The following is a 16,892-nucleotide window of genomic DNA, read 5'->3' as shown; positions in this document are numbered from 1 at the left end:
TGCGGTTTGTACAAGAAGCTTGAAAGACTCAGGTTCAGCAACATTTTCAAATCTACATGTTTTGCCCTGTTCTGCAACCCTTACTTCAGAAATAGAAAACGCCTTAAAGGCAAGTAAAGGCCTATTGGCGTTGTCTTACCGCAATTTCTAATAGTAAATACAAAACAAATATGGTATTACCTAGGTAGTTCGACAGAATCTTATTTCGTTTTAAAAGGTAAACGCAACCACCGAAGCAGTTTCGAAGTCAATTGTCAACCTGAGACTTGCAACATCGTCAGGCAACAAAAGCCTGTCTGCATATGAATCCAACGCTGTTGTTAGTACACTTCTACAGCTTACCAAGAAAAAACCGACACAAGTGGAGGTAAATTGCTTGTTGTCCAATTCCAACTTTGCTGTAAAACGACATTGTTTCCACAGATTACAACAAAAACCGTCTTGGATACGTTAATAATTGCGGACAGTGTATCAACATCTCTTGAAAGAAACAAACCAGACCAAATGTAAGAAACATTGTGTATAGTGGCCGAACCTAGTTAAACCGATAACCAGGGGTACCACCCGCATATTCTCGGACATGTTAGGAATGAAACACAAATTAACGTAAAAAACAAGAGGATGTCATTTGAATCTGCAGTCAGTCGATGCGCTTAACTGTAAACCAATTTGGGTAAAATAATCGAGGTTTTTTAAATGAAATGTCCTGCTGCCATCGAATTTTACTCAAATAAATATAGCCAAACTTATTTATAACCGAAACCGTTCGTGAAAAAAAACGGCATTGACACTCTGTTTAATTTAATAATAGTACGGCGATTTTACTTTATTTTTCGCTTTGGCAAGGGCGGCAGTCAAACAGAAAAAGACGTTGTTACAAGTGCTCGATAACTTTGCCGATCGAGTGGTTCTGCCACAGAACCAAACCTCACTTACCTTGGAGACAAGTGGCACAACACTACAGGTGAAATAAAACCCTAACAGCAAATTAAATATCACATGATCCACGCAATTTGTGTTTTCGCAGGTTCAAGAACAAACACCAGATGGTTTAACATTTTCTCAAGTAACGTTTAGCCCAGTACATGCTTCTGGAATCGCATATGTACCGCCTATCAACTTCACTATTCCAGCAGAAATTATAGAGTTGGCTTCAAAATTCGGACAAGACGCTCGAGCACGAAGAAACATTGCCCAGCAAAAAAAGCCAGTGCGAGTAACATTTTTGTTGCACAAATCAAATGCTTTATATCCACAAGTTGAAGATGAAATCACCGAGGTAGTTGTTGCATGTTAGCGTGATTTAAATCTAAAACTTCAAACACAACAATAGCTATTCACTTACTTTTTGACTATGAATGTGACAATGCTTGACCACGACAGTAGCATGTATATCAACAAATCACTGATATTCTGCACAAAAATTAAATGGTGTTATTGTAAAGGTTCTTACTGCTCGCATTCGAAACTTCAGCATACCAAACAAGTCTTCTGCTGTGACAATTAGTTTCAATGCTCATGCAAATCGACATGGAAGTGTCAAATTGAAATCAAATCCATTGAAGGTGGGAATTGCCATTATTTCAATTGGTTCATATTATTGTAAGATCATTTTCTTTCACAGGAAAATGTCACAAGAACACAATGCGTTAGTTTGGACAAGGAAAAATTCCGCTGGATGCCAAATACATGCAGATTAGTCAGTCAACCAGATTCCCCTCCAAAGTTTCATTGTCATCAACTGGGACATTTTGCCATGATAATTGTAAGAGTCATTGTAACTGTAACAAAAAATATTTGTGGCATTTAAAACTATGGCTTACATTCACAGAAATCAGTTGTGCTGCCATCTGCGCATGCACTCCATATTGCAACTTACATTGGATGTGGTTTATCAATGGCTGGCCTTTTGCTTACATTCATCATATACTGCAGCATTGAGTAGGATAAAAAATGAAAATGTACATGCTTTTCAAATTAACATGCAATTTGCATTTTTTAGGTCACTAAGAACCAAAAAGCCAACTATGTTTCTTCTCAACATTTGTATATGTTTACTTATTGTGAACATACTCTTCCTTAGTACTGCAGGAAATACACAAAACAGAAATACATGTTATGTCACCACTGCTCTGCTTCACTACTTTTTATTGGCCACTTGGTTTTGGATGAGTGCAAATGCATACAACCTTTACAATGCTTTAGTTAAGGTAAGAAATCAGGTACAAGTAGCTTTAGCAAAACAGGAATATTGACCAACCAATGATATTTAGGTTATCAGCAGTACATCCGACAAAATTCGAGTGGTATCTTTGGTTGTCTCATATTTTGTTCCATTAGTAATTGTTGTTGTAAATGCTTGTGTTGCAATCATCTATGACGACCTTCCAAGATACCAATATGGTAAGTAGTATTTAAAAAACAATAGTAAATCACAAAAAACAGCATATATGATTGGCATTGCTAATCAATGTAAAACTGTAAATATGTCAATGAGACTAATTGAACAATTACATTTGTTTATTATCAGATGACAACTTGTTTGTCTCATCTTACCAAGCTCGCCACATGTGCTGGTTACATCTTTATTCTCTCAACTTTGGATTCCTTTTGCCAGTTGGAATCTTAGCAGTTTTAAATTTCATTTTGTTTATTATTGTCTTCAGTAGTTTGACCTGCAAAAAGCAACAGGTACCTAAAAAGCGCAGATTTTTAGCATAGTTTGAGTTCTGACTGATTTGCTTACTAGGATATCATATTTTTTTGCATTTTTTAGGATTTTAATGACACGCAGATTTTTTGTAAGCTAATTTCAAAGTGTGCAAGTCAATTATCTGCAGGTGCAGCTGTACAACATTATAACCAGTTAAACTAATTATTGAAACAATACATGCTCAGATACTACTACAAGTATAAATAATAAACACCTGTAGAAAATGCATTTGAAAATAACTTTTAAAAAAAGGTGTATGCTAGCAAAAAAAGTGAACTTATATTCTAACAAAACAGGTAAGATCATCTGCACAAAAACGTACAAGTACTCAGGATTTTATTTTGGCAATCACTCTGATCCTAATGATGGGAATGACCTGGATCTTTGGGTTTCTTATGCTAATAGCTGAAGATGTAAAATATCAAGAGATAATGGCATGGCTGTTTACAATTGTGAATTCACTTCAGGTAAATAAGTTGGAACTTCAAAGTCCAGTCACATAAAAATAAACCATAAATTACAGGGATTCCTCATTTTTCTCGTTAACTGTGTGCGAAACCAAAACGTGAGGAGTCTGTGGCTGAATCCCATATTACAAGCATGTGGCTGTGGAAAATGCACCAAAACTACATCCAGTACTACCAGTACCAGCAATAGAAGTGGCACAGGCCAAACAAATACTAGAGCAAAAAGATCGGAAACAAATTCCACTGCAATGTAAACATCATACATGATAGTTTTAAACACAAATTTTTGTTTGTGTTTGTTTGTACATGAGTTGAATCAGATTGTTTACTCTGTTGTAACACAACGTACAAGTTTCAATGAAATAATAAACGGACCCTTTTGTACGTGTGCAAATAATATACGCGATTTTGAAAGTGAGGTTTTTCAAGTTTTTGTTGATAAAAATGGATCTACTTTGAATTCTGTCTCTTCTCCTATTTCGTCTCCAAAAAAAATTCCACATTACTGCCGCGTTGCAGTGCGTAACATCATAGTATACTAACATGGTAGTCCAGCTATTGTTACCGTCAAGCTTGATTAACTCTGCACGCTTGTCGGATGCTTGCATTGAGTTGGGGGCCTTAAGAGCAGGAAAATGACAAAACTGTGCGTGTGTGGTCGGTTGTATGCATCTACCATGTGTAATATTACTACGTTTGGTTGGAATTATGTTGTTGGAGGGAATTTACTGAGTTTTTTTGCCTTTTAGTCCTTCTTTAACCGCGTTGAAGTGATTTTAGCGTGGTTTTACCTAACATATTCAAGGGTGCATAAAGCTTGTTACGGATCAAACTAAAGTCTGGTGAAAATGGAACTTTTCCAAACTGACTGCATTTTTAATAAACTGATATTTAACGACTTTGACCCCGACCAGGAACTCGATCCGGACAGACGGAAAGTCAAGCTTAAACGAAGACCATATTTTTTCCAAAGTTACTCATTTTAAACTGTCAACAAGAGGTAGATTTTTCCTAAAAGAACTGATTAGATGAGAAACCATGCAAAAGAGTGATGTGAAGCAAAAAGTTTATTTGAAAAAAAATCAAGGTACAAAAACAATTTCTAGACATCATAAACAAGTAATAAAGTGGTGCAGAAAAACAGTCAAATGCTGTGATAAGTAACATGGAGTTTAAAGTATTTGGAAGGTGATGTTTTGTTCAAGGCAAAAAACAATTTTGCAAAAGTAAGTAAAATTGTTAGCAAGTTGTCCACCATGCAATCACAGGGCCAGCCGGTTTCTTTTATGGAGCAAGGGCCTGGAAGTCTCACTTATCCTTCATTAGAGTTACTTCAACTTTCTCAAAGTGTGTACCTGAAATGCTTGAAAGCTAGACTTTTTTTGTGTATTGCAAAAGTTTTCTATGATCCTCATTATGAAAGTTTCCAAAATAGGACATGTGATATTCTGAAAGTTGATGTGGATAAAGAGAAAGTACCCAATAGGTTTTAATATTCGTGGATTTATTTATTCATGTCTTGTCGTTCACGTTTGCCAAAAAGCTCTTTTCTAAAATGTTCCAAAGGTCTACCAAGCAAACCAAAAAAGAGGAGCTCTAAAAAATAAATCAAAATGACTGTCAAAAGTGCCTGTACTTTCTGCACAAATGTGCTTCTTTTTTCAAATTACAAAATATGAAACTACTTCATTTTAGCTTTTTAATAATAATGTTATAGCTAACAGTAGGCTACTATGAAAATCGTATCCGAGTGTAGTATAAAGCCAAGTGATTTACTAATTAGGATTTTGAAAACAGAAGCTGTAGAAGTAAACAGTGCACACTGTTTCGACCTATAAGGTCTCATCAGTGCAGCTGATGAAAAGATATGTGCCATATTGGTTGGTGTAGCCATCTGATGGCCCTCCAGTTTGTTGGAAGTAACAGGCAGAACATTAATTCCTCACCAAATCTGTTCAATACCACAAATGGGTATAAACCACAGAAAAAAAACTGATTTTTAATGCCTAAGCAACTGCTGGGGAACCAAAGTGATGACAATATGATTAATAAGCCAATAGATAGATGATAAGTAAGCTGCAAATACTGCTCACTGTTTTGACCTGTAAGGTCTCATCAGCGCACATGATGATAAGACATAGGACATGTTGGCTAGTGTAGTAACATGCTGAAAAACCTTGCCTCGCCAATTCGGTTCATTGCCGCAATTTTAAAGCAATTCTTACAAAAAAGATGCCTGTCTATAAGTTTTTAAAAATATACTTTAAAGAGTTCATACAATTAAAAGCTAAAAACGTTTTAATAGCTCTACATACATTAAACAATAAACCCAATAACTAAAAAACTTCAAAACAGACAAAGATTTGTCGCCAGCGGCTTTTAAAAACTAGCTGTTTACCATGTACCTCATACAAAACTTCAGACGACGTGCAGTGTTATTCATGCGTAACCGAAATGCGCAGGATAATAAAAGAAACGAGAGGAAAAGAGGAGCTGGACTACCATGTTAGTATACTATGGTAACATCATTGTTAAATGTGACGTATAGGCATGTAAGATTTTTGTTTTTCGAATTTGTTGCAGTGATTCTCAAACTTTAAGCCAGTGCTTGCCAACCTTTTTAGAAACGGCACACCCTTTTAACGTTTACGCAAAATTTGTACACCCCAGTGAAAAATTTATTCAATCCTCTAACACACTGAATCAGTGGTCCTAACCCAGGGGTGGGCAAACTACGGCCCACGGTCCGCTATACTATGTTAATATTTTGAATATACTATGTTAATATTTTGGGCTAAATCAGGGGTGCACAACCTGCAGCCGTACGGCAACATGCGGCCGCGGAGACGAGTTTGTGCGGCCGTGACCATGTTTATTAAAATACATGCACTAGAGGCCGTGACGTAACTAAAACTATTTTGCCAAATATTTTAAATTTTACACTGCTAAAACGGATTTCAAGTGACTGGAAAAAAGATTACCAGCCTATTAACTATATGCGGTGCCTGTTTATTCGTTTATTGTGTGCGAAGAATCCGAAAAAACAGGCACAGCATTCGTCACAATACAGATTATGAAGTCATAAACAATTAGCTTCGTTTAGCTAAACTTATGCACCAAGTTAGAATCTATTAATCTGAGCATTTTAGGTGACTTTAAATGGTATATATATATGATATGAACCTAATTCTTTATACCGGTTATTTTAAAACAAAAACAAGCAAGCAATTGGCGGCCGTTGATGAAATACTATGCCGCTATGCGGCCCGATAAGATTTAGAACTTTTGAATGCGGCCCTTGCACTGAAAAGTTTGCCCAACCCTGGTTTATGACATCATAATCTGTATTGTGACGATTACTGTGCCTGTTTTTTCGGATTCTTTGCACACAATGAGCGGATAAACAGGCACCGCATATAGTTAATAGGCTGGTAATCTTTTTTCCAGTCACACGAAATCTGTTTTTAGCAGTTTAAAATAGTTGGCAAAATAGTTTTAGTTACGTCACGGCCTCCAGTGCATGTATTTTAATAAACATGGTCACAGCCGCACAAACCCGTCTCCGCGGCCGCATGTGGTCGTACACGCCTGATTTAGCCCAAAATATTAACATAGCATATTTTCAGCTATAAACATAAATTTGTTGTCACTTGATTGGACAAACATTGGTTGAAACGCTACAATTGTAATTGTTTCAAAATAAACAAGCACGTTGTTTTGTTAATAAATTCCTTGCGCCAACATTAAACAATGCGAGCCGCATTTAGTATCCATCTTTAGGTGTTGTGCGGGTCTGTGTTAACGATTCCGAAGCTATTTTTTGTCTGTTTCAAGTACTGCAAAGACGTAAACTTGATCCAAAGTGACCAAAGTTTTCGCGTCAACAGTGCAAAGTGGGCTGTATTTAAAAACGTGAATCGCTTTCACTTTTATCGAACGAAGAAATTATGTGAAGTGACGATTTGTATAAGAACGTGGCAGAAACAACAGGCTAAAGCACGAAAAAAGTATCTGTGTTTAGTTCCAAAGTATGGTACGGTTACAGATACTGCACATGGTATAGGTATCGGCAAGTCGCACCCGCGGTATTTATTTTTATTTTTTAAAACTGTACGCCTGTGCTTATAATAACTTACTATTCACCATTGCTCGGTAACTATCTTTTTAAAATTTACTAACATTTGGCGGGCCGCATGAACTCCTTTGCCGGGCCGTAGTTTGCCCACCCCTGTGTTAAACCTTCACACATTGATTTACTACACTTTTTATAATCTAAAAGGTGCAAAACCGTTTCAACTAACAATGGAAGAAGGTAAAGACATTTTCAGAAGTCAATTAAGATTCCATAAATCCAAGACTATGCCTAACCTGTTTCACAAAATTCAGAAAATCTAACGTAGCCTAAACCTACTTGGTTGATTTTGTGAAATTTCGTAGAAGGTAATTTATTCTACAAATTGCCCAGCATGCGCTTTAAATTACATACTAACATGTTATCAGACGGAAGTGGCTAAATGTAACTCTAAACTTGATTTTAGCTTAACTGGAACCAAACCATATCGCTAAACAGTCGTAGTATATTAGTAAAGCAAGCATTTCATTCAGCTTGTCGCAAGTTGCTATAACCATGTATTGCTCACCCAGCCGTTTTATTGGATTGCAATAGTTTATTTATTATGCCTGGCAGCCATAGCCTATTTCATGCATTGCTATGTTTATGCACGAGACAAGCAGTCAAAACGGAGATAGTCGATTTTCTGCAAATTTTACCGCCACAGGTAGACTAACTACACACAATAGGCCTATAGTTACGTAGCCTATTTAGGTTTTAGGTACGTTAAACCCGCACCAAGTTTCGTGTCATAGCCCATGTGATTATTATAGGCCTATATTACTTGCGATTGTTGCACACCGACAAGACTGCCTAGGCAGCCTGACAGCAAATCCTTTTTGGCAAGAAATGAAAACCGATGGTTATCCCTACCACTACGTAGCTTACACAAGTTTTACATGGAACATTAATACAACCACGGAAGGAAAGTCAATCTATGTAGAGATTGTGGAACTTTCAGTTGGAAAAAGCGATTCTCTACAGGTATTGAAATTTAAACATACGACCAAATTTTGCATGTGTTCGGCGTATGACATTATATGCATCGTTTATATTAAAATATCGCAATGATCTTTGCAAGCATGAGCAAACTGTTTCGTAGATAAGGTCGACGTCTTGCTGCTTGACGGTTTTAAAAGTTTTAAAAACATATTATATGAACAAAAAATATAAAAACAAACTTATTTTTACCCAAAACCGTTCGGGTAAAACGGTTAAAAACAGTATGGCGATTTTACTTTATTTCACCGGATTTTTAAGGGAGACAGTCAAACAGAAAGATACTTTGTTACAAGTGCTCGATGACTTTTCCGATCGAGTTGTTCTACCACAGAACCAAACTTCACTTAACTTGGAGACAAGTGGAACAACACTACAGGTGGGATCAAGTCAACAACAAAATATAACACAGTTTGGTGCAATTTGTGTTTTCGCAGGTTCAAGAACGAATACCAGATGGTCTGACATTTTCTCAAGTAACGTTTAGCCCAGTACACGCATCTGGAATCGCATATGTACCGCCTATCAACTTCACAATTCCAGCAGAAATCAGAGCTGGCTTCAAAATCCGGTCATGACGCCCGAGCACGAAGAAACATTGCCCAACAAGCAAAGCCAGTGCACGTATCATTTGTGTTGCACAAATCAAACGCTTTATACCCACAAGTTGAAGACGAAATCACTGAGGTAAGTGTTGCTCAAAAACAACTAGCTATTTACTTACTTTTTTTACAATGTGATCATGAACTATGAAGACCATTTTCTTTACAAGTTCAGTTGACGATGATATTACCATGTTATCAAAATAGGAATGGTATTCTGCACAAAAACTAAACAGTGTTATGTTAAAGGTTCTAACTGCTCGTATCCGAAACTTCAGCATACCAAACAAGTCTCCTGCTGTGACAATTAGTTTCAATGCTCATGCAAATCGGCATGGAAGTGTCAAATTGAAATCAAATCCATTGAGGGTGAAATTTGTCATTGCTTGAAATGGTTCGCCGTTTTAGTCACACAATCAATGTAAGATTATTTTCTTTCACAGGAAAATGTCACAAGAACGCAATGCGTTAGTTTGGACAAGAAAAAAATCCGCTGGATGCCAAATACTTGTAGATTAGTCAGTCAACCAGATTCCCCTCCCAAGTTTCATTGTCATCAATTGGGACATTTTGCTATGATAATTGTAAGAGTCAATGTAACTGTAACAAAAGAAGCCATACATATGTGGCATTTAAAATTACGGTTTACATTTATAGAAATCAGTTGTGTTGCCATCTGCCCATGCACTCCATATTGCAACTTACATTGGATGTGGTTTATCAATGGCTGGCCTTTTTCTTACACTCATCATATACTGCAGCATTGAGTAGGATAAAAAGTGAAAATGTACATGCTTTTTAAACTAACATACAATTTCGGTTCTGTATACTTCAGGTCACTAAGAACCGAAAAGCCAACTATGTTCCTTCTCAACATTTGTATATGTTTAGTAATTGTGAACATATATACTCTTCCTTAGTACTGCAGGAAATACACAAAACAGAATGCCATGTTATGTCACCACTGCTTTGCTTCACTACTTTTTATTGACAACCTGGTTTTGGATGAGTGCAAATGCATATAGCCTGTACATTGCTTTAGTTAAGGTAAAAAATCAGGTAAAAGTAGAACACATGAATATTTACTAACCAAACATATTTAGGTTATCAGCAGTTCATTCGAAAAAACTCGAGTTGTGTCTTTGGTAATTTCATATTTTGTTCCATTAGTAATTGTTGTTGTAAATGCTTGTGTTGCAATCATCTATGACGACCTTCCAAGATACCAATATGGTAAGTGAAATTAACCCAATTGGCATTGCGGTTAAAAGTAATTGAATGTAAAACAGTAAACACTTTAATGAATCAGAATGAATCTAAATAAACATTCACTTTTCATTAATATATCAGATGACAACTTGTTTGTCTCATCTTACCAAGCTCGCCACATGTGCTGGTTACATCTTTACTCTCTCAACTTTGGATTCCTTTTGCCAGTTGGGATCCTAGCTCTTTTCAATTTCATTTTGTTTATTGTTGTCTTCAGTAGTTTGACCTGCAAAAAAGAACAGGTACCTTGGATGTGTACATCTTAAAAATCTTGACTTGTTAGATCAATTAATGAAACTATAAACACTCTTTTAGAACTACCACTATAAATAATAAAACATACAGAAAAAATGCACATGGAAATAAACTTTTTTTGCAAACAATAACATGGTATAGAAACACGGCAAACAATAAAAGAAAACGAATCAGCTATTGCTGCCAGGTATAAAGTAAAACCAAGTATATGTATTTTTCTCAAACATTTTTCATCATAAATATTTAACACTTTGATGTCCCATACAAGACCTTTATCTGGTTAATGGCATAATAAAAGAAAGCCTTATACTTTAACAAAACAGGTGAGATCTTCTGCACAAAAGCGCACAAGTATGCAGGATTTTATTTTGGCAATCACTCTGATCATAATGATGGGAATGACCTGGATCTTTGGGTTTCTTATGCTAATAGCTGAAGATGTAAAATATCAAGAGATAATGGCGTGGCTGTTTACAATTGTTAATTCACTTCAGGTAAGTAAGGTGGAACTTCAAAGTCCAGTCATATGAAAAGAAAACCATGAATTCTAGGAATTTCTCATTTTTCTTGCTAACTGTGTGCGAAACCAAAATGTGAGGAGTCTGTGGCTGTATCCAATATTACAAGCATGTGGCTGTGGAAAATGCATCAAAACCACATTAAGTACCACTAGTACCATTAATAGAAGTGGTGAAGGCAAAAAAACACTAAAGCAAAAAGATCAGAAAAAAATTCCACAGCAATGTAAACGTCATAGATAATTTGGTAATAACCAATCGTCTTTGTGTACAGGAGTTGAATCAGACTATTTATTCAGTTGTAATATAACATGCACATTTCAACCAAATAAAAAAATTGACTCTTTTACGATTGTTGTACAAGGTATTTCTTAAACATCTCTATGAAATTGCTCTGAAAAAGCTGTTAGGGTTGAACATTTTTTGCATCTGACTGATTAATGTTTTTGAGGTGCCCCATATTAATATTGGCCACCAAAAAAAAGTTTTAATGTCACTCATTTTCAAATGAGTATATTTTAAAACCAAATAGAAAGCAAGGGATTTAAAGGTTTATGTCACATCACAATGTTCTATATTTTTCACTGATGATGACATTTGTTTTTGTCGAAACGTCTGTTTAATATATAGGTATGTTTTACTCTACATCCTTGGCAATTTGGTTTTTATTAAAGCTACTATTTAAGTCTGTGTCTTGTGTAACTATGTACTTACTTTGACAAATACTTATGTATGTAACTACAAAGTCTTGTGCAAGGTAATGACTATATATGCACTAAAAATTTAAATATTAGGAGCCTACCTGCAAAACCGTGTAAGAATTTAGCCTGCCTACTGCCTCATAGGCTACGAATGCTTATTGATCTAGTTTACGCTGTACATGACCGGTTGGCCTTCTCCATTTCTGGTTTTAATTTTCACATCACTGGCGCGTTGCAATGAAGCGTAACATTCAAAACAGTCAATAATTGTGACGTATTATTGTCCTGTTACAACATTTTTTAAGCTTAATTTCATAGGGCTTAATGGCGAAATGTTTGTGTTTGCATGACGAAGCTACAAGAATTTTTTGTTTAGTTTTGCAGCCTAAAATGTCTGAATCTACCGGTACACGTCACCGCGCAACACACATTCCGACAACCCATTGAGTCTTTGAACAGCATTTTATGTTTTAGCTAGTTAAGTGTGCCGAGTAAAATGATTAAGTTGTTAGTATATCGCAAAATCTAACAGTTCTGAGGTATTAAATTTAAACTTAATGAGTTTGGTGTTGTGGCTTTATTCCGACATAACGGACAACACACAACACTTCGGTATCAAAAGAACAATCCTGCAATCAGCATTTAATTTAAACAGGAAACAAATGATTCATTGTTTAAGCACGACGGCACATAATTGCATTATGTCAAAGGGGCCAATTAATGACTGCCGAGCAATATGCAGGTTTTACCTCGTGTGAAATGAGTCGTTACCTGACTGACAAATTTTGATAAGAACACAGGTAATTTTAAAGCGGTCCTCATGATACACAAATGAATTTCGCAAGGAATGGTGTATGTGGTGCGGAAATTGCGCAAAGGCGCTTTGTTGCTGGTCTACTGCTGCTTTCTTATATTTACAGCTGTATGGAAACATAACAGTTTGTGGCCAAGGTAAGAAAAATTGACAAGCTTATACAAAGGTTACATCGCATAAAATAGCCCAAAGTTCTGGACTTAATGGAAGAGAATTTTGTGTAGCCTAAGCTTAAATACAAATATAAATGTATCTTCAATAAACAGATACTGCGGCTTATAATGCTAGTTGCAGAGTGGTAGTGTCATACTGTTAACAGCAAGTGGTAACAAAGATTTTGTTTACAGCGATACGGTGAACCAAATCAACGCAGAAATAAAGGCAAATTACAAAAAACGTGCGTTTAGCGTTTTTCGACCTGTCATTGTCAAAATAAAAGAAGAGGTAAAGGTTAAACCTTTCAGACCTCCCATACGCAGCTCGCATTTGGAACTGCCTTCAAACAATTTCTTTATAGTGGAAGGGGTTTCAGGAGCAGGCAACAATGTTAAACTAAAAAACGCTCACGCAGGACTTGAGGAAAGCGATCAACCCTCTGCCTTCGAAAAACCACGAATATCTGATGAATCGTATTTACGTAATGAAAACTTGAATGATGATCATATTACTGAAAAACACTTTACGAAAAATATCAATGGCAAATATAGCAATACAGTAAAACGTGGTTACATGGTTGATCCCAAAGAAACCAAACAAATCGATGTTTCTGATAAACATGCAATGTCTGAAGATATTGAAGAAGACATTAAAGCACCTACAAACCATCAAAAACTTGATGCAAAGATACAATTTGGTAATGATGTCTCTGACACGAATGAAGAACAAACGTTGCTTGAAAATACTGAAGAAGAAGCTAAGGAATCGTTTATTGATGGTGCTTCTGACACAAATATAGACCCTGCTTTATCCGAAACCATGTCACACAATATAGAACATGATAACAATGAGGATAGAATTCAAAACCTCGACAAAAACTCAGAAGATAGCAACGATATATACGAAAAGAACAAAAATGTGGTAAATGCATGGTACGATATGGTGACCAACAGAAACAAAAAGAAGAAGAAGAGGAAGAAGGAAGAAGTCAGAAGAGAACCTTTTCAGTTAATCGACCCGCGATTTTCTATTGACAAGTTGCCACCGAGGGCTGGATTTAGGTTTATTAGGAAGCCCAATAGAATATTAGACGAGCCGCAATGCAAAATCTCCTGCTTCAAAAACGAAGGTACGTTATAAATATTTTCATAGAACCTGATGGGCAATTATAGTTATTATAATATCTGACTAAAATTTATAATATCTGACTAAAAATTTTGGAGTTGGTGTTTAATCATGCCAGTTCATCGGGTTTTGTTAACAGTTCGCGAAAGTAGTAATTTAGGCTTAATGATACCCAACAACTTTTACCAGCAAGGTATAGGACTTCTATTGGTTTTCAATCGTGCTACAGTATACGTTTATAATTTTAATTCGGCAGATGTTAAATGGACTTTTATTGCAATGATTGAGTCTAGCCCGACAAACACAGACAGGCGAAAGTTACTGCGAAAAACGCAGAACAAGCTGACGTACGCAAATGGAACCAGGTTTATCAACGTATTTGTATTGGGCCGGTCCCTTGACGAATCTGAAAATTCCGCGGTGGGTGAAGAAGCCGAAAGGCACGGTGATATACTGCAGTATGATGACATCGACAGTTATGAGTAAGTGATCTGTATGAGCAAACTAACCTACATGTTATGATTTCGCTTAATAGATTAGTTAAAACGCCCCAAAAATTATTCAATTTGCAAGGACAAGCAAAAATATTTCGTTTTTGCATTAGGTCTAACGAAGACGAACAATCAAAAATGGCAGATATAAATTTTGTATAAACGTGTTTGCAACCGAATTTATAATTTCTTTAGGAACCTGTCGCTAAAAACACTCGCAATCCTCCAATGGTCCTCAGAGAACTTACCACCCGATTTCCTTGTGGCGAAAATGGACGACGATGTGGCAATAAACCCACCTAGAATACTTAAAGTAATCAACAACTTAATTGAAAAAGCAAACGATAAAACGGAGTCTGGTGGGGACAACGTTCTTGATAACTTGCCCATCATATGTGGCAGCACAACATTCGATCGAGCGGTACCGTTGCGCCGTATCGCAAGCAAGTACTACATGAACAAGCAGGTGTACTCTCTTAATGTTTGGCCTCTTTCTTGTGCTGGACAGATGTACGTGATGTCTGTCAAGTTGACTGGGGAGTTATACGAAATTTCTAGATCCACTGAGTTGCTGGCTTTGGAGGATGTCTGGGTTACAGGTGTACTAAGACACAAGCTCGGCTATGATAACTCTATGGTTGTGGCATCAGGATATAATCTTGAAAAGATGCTCGGCGTTCATGCAAGCTCCACAGTGACCAAGTTAACCAACGCAAAGATCGTGTCAGCCTATCTTAAGCAGAAAAGCTATTTTAAAGTACAAAACGTGTGTGCTTGCTACAGGGAATCGAAAGACTCTGATGACCAGTTGGACCCTTCGGAAGCCAAAAATATACATACACTTTAGAGCAGGGTTCTTCAACGGGGGCGATTTCATCTACCGAGGGGGCGATAATGACAATTTTTATAGTTGGAGGCGATTTTACTTCGAAAGGGGGGCGATTTGAACATTACTGATTGTATAGATATGTACAAGAACTTTGAGGCTCAGCTAACTTTAACTTACAAGCACATATCATTCCTCTTGCAAACAAACACCAGGGACAAGGGATCAGCTTAAACATGCTGCTGTTTGAATACATTGTGTTTACTGGCGATTGTTTGTACTTTTTGTGATCTCAAGAGCAAGGTTGGCATTTCATTTGCCACAGGGACACTTTTGATAAGGCTATGTATGGTGACGGGCCATACTTTTTAAATACAGCGGTAACGAGCTTTAACATATTTCGCTTTCACACTTCCTATAGGACAACAAGCGCTTTCCAAACTGCAAAATATTTGTATCTTTAGGATTCTCCTCTACCGAGTGATGCCCCATTGTTTTCAACAAAAGAAGGCGATTGTTTGCGCATAATCGTAATATTGTTTTGTCTATGATGTAACAAATTTTTCTCAGATGCCTTAGAACAGTGGTTCTCAACTGGTGGTCCATGATGACTTTTTGGGTGGTCCACAGGACATTAAATATATTTTTTTTTAAATTGGAAATAAGCTGGTTGTATATAATTTATTCAATATTCAGTACGAAAAAAGCTTATCCAATTGGCCATTTGTTGTTATCTGTTATCTCTCTTCAATTTTTTTTGTATTGAAAGAATATATTTCAAGCCAATATGTTTGTTGTGGATGCTTTCTTTATTCTTAATTAACAATGGACTGGTCCCCGATATTTATTTTATTGGACTGGTGGTCCATGGGCCGAAACGAGTTGAGAGGCACCGCCACGTGGTTTCGTACCAGGTGTTCATACTCCGCGCGTTCACACTGAGCAAAAAACGTCGTTCACACTAGACGGTTTTCACGACGAGGCATCGCGTTTTTTGCTGGTGTGGACGGCAGGTTTTGACGTCTGAACACAGGTTTCGCGATGAGAGAAAAGTGTGGTTTCAAACCTGATTTTGTTGAAAAAAGTCACTACTATCGCCAGTTTTATTTGATTTTCGGCAATGGCAGATTAGAGTTTAACTGAACTATGCAGGTCATGTTTGAAAAAGTTACTTTTTCAGTTTGTAGACTTTTTTGCATGCATTTCAGTTTCATAAAAAAGAATAAACAGGGATTTAAGCGGAAGGCTTTCAAGTGTAAATCTATTTTGGACTCTTGCTAAACGAAAATGCAGACGTGTACAGCTCAATCAAGATTTCCCTTTTAACTCATTGAGTTACACACATGTAGACCCAATGCAATTTTTTGAAACACGGTTTTTGCCGTTAAAATCATGAGCTGAACCTCCTTCGCAATACAAAGTTCATTCAATTTTGTGACTTTTTATTTAGACCATACTATTCCTCGTTCACTCATTTTAGTCACGCAAACGTACATTTCAGTTAACAAAAATAGACAGCACTTATTATAAACCAACGCACAAACCACTGCATTCGGTTTCGCGCCTTGCTTCGTTCAGACACGGTTTTCGAACCTTGCGTCGTTCAGACACGGGTTTCACGACCACGTTTAGGCGCGAAACCACCTCTTTTCGTACCAGGTTTCGGTAGGTGACGTTTCGTTCACACTACCAAAAAGTTTCATTCCTAGTAGCGAAAACCTAGCGCGGTGCCCGAGTGTGAACTCACTTGCGTGTTGTAGTAGCAGTCTACGTGCTAGATAGCAATTAAATTAGGTTTTAACTGTTAACTGAAGCTTTCGTGTTGCTAGTTAAATCTAACCGCCC

General features: G+C 36.8%; 2 protein-coding genes and 1 long non-coding RNA gene across 3 annotated transcripts; 2 read left to right on the top strand and 1 right to left on the bottom strand.

Annotated features, from left to right (window-relative positions):
- Positions 1-4,229: 4,229 nt before the first annotated feature.
- Positions 4,230-5,590, bottom strand: LOC145218623 (uncharacterized). The gene is made up of 2 exons (XR_013857674.1): positions 4,660-5,590; positions 4,230-4,535 (listed from the first exon to the last, which is right to left on the bottom strand). It is a non-coding gene; the product is annotated as an uncharacterized LOC145218623 (long non-coding RNA).
- Positions 5,591-8,404: 2,814 nt separating this feature from the next.
- On the top strand, positions 8,405-10,062 carry LOC145218622 (adhesion G-protein coupled receptor G2-like). The gene is made up of 6 exons (XM_080086029.1): positions 8,405-8,669; positions 8,728-8,977; positions 9,142-9,261; positions 9,336-9,476; positions 9,550-9,659; positions 9,728-10,062. The coding sequence occupies exons 2-6, from the start codon at positions 8,804-8,806 to the stop codon at positions 9,810-9,812; spliced, it is 630 nt and encodes a 209-aa protein (XP_079942155.1). The 5' UTR covers positions 8,405-8,669; positions 8,728-8,803; the 3' UTR covers positions 9,813-10,062.
- A 2,208-nt stretch (positions 10,063-12,270) lies between these two features.
- LOC145218298 (uncharacterized) lies at positions 12,271-15,835 on the top strand. The gene is made up of 4 exons (XM_080085711.1): positions 12,271-12,586; positions 12,797-13,734; positions 13,987-14,212; positions 14,417-15,835. The coding sequence occupies exons 1-4, from the start codon at positions 12,483-12,485 to the stop codon at positions 15,066-15,068; spliced, it is 1,920 nt and encodes a 639-aa protein (XP_079941837.1). The 5' UTR covers positions 12,271-12,482; the 3' UTR covers positions 15,069-15,835.
- Positions 15,836-16,892: the final 1,057 nt, after the last annotated feature.

This window comes from Phallusia mammillata, chromosome 3 (assembly GCF_965637545.1).
Source record: "Phallusia mammillata chromosome 3, kaPhaMamm4.hap1.1, whole genome shotgun sequence".
NCBI lineage: Eukaryota > Metazoa > Chordata > Ascidiacea > Phlebobranchia > Ascidiidae > Phallusia > Phallusia mammillata.
This window is presented reverse-complemented; position numbering and strand designations above follow the sequence as displayed.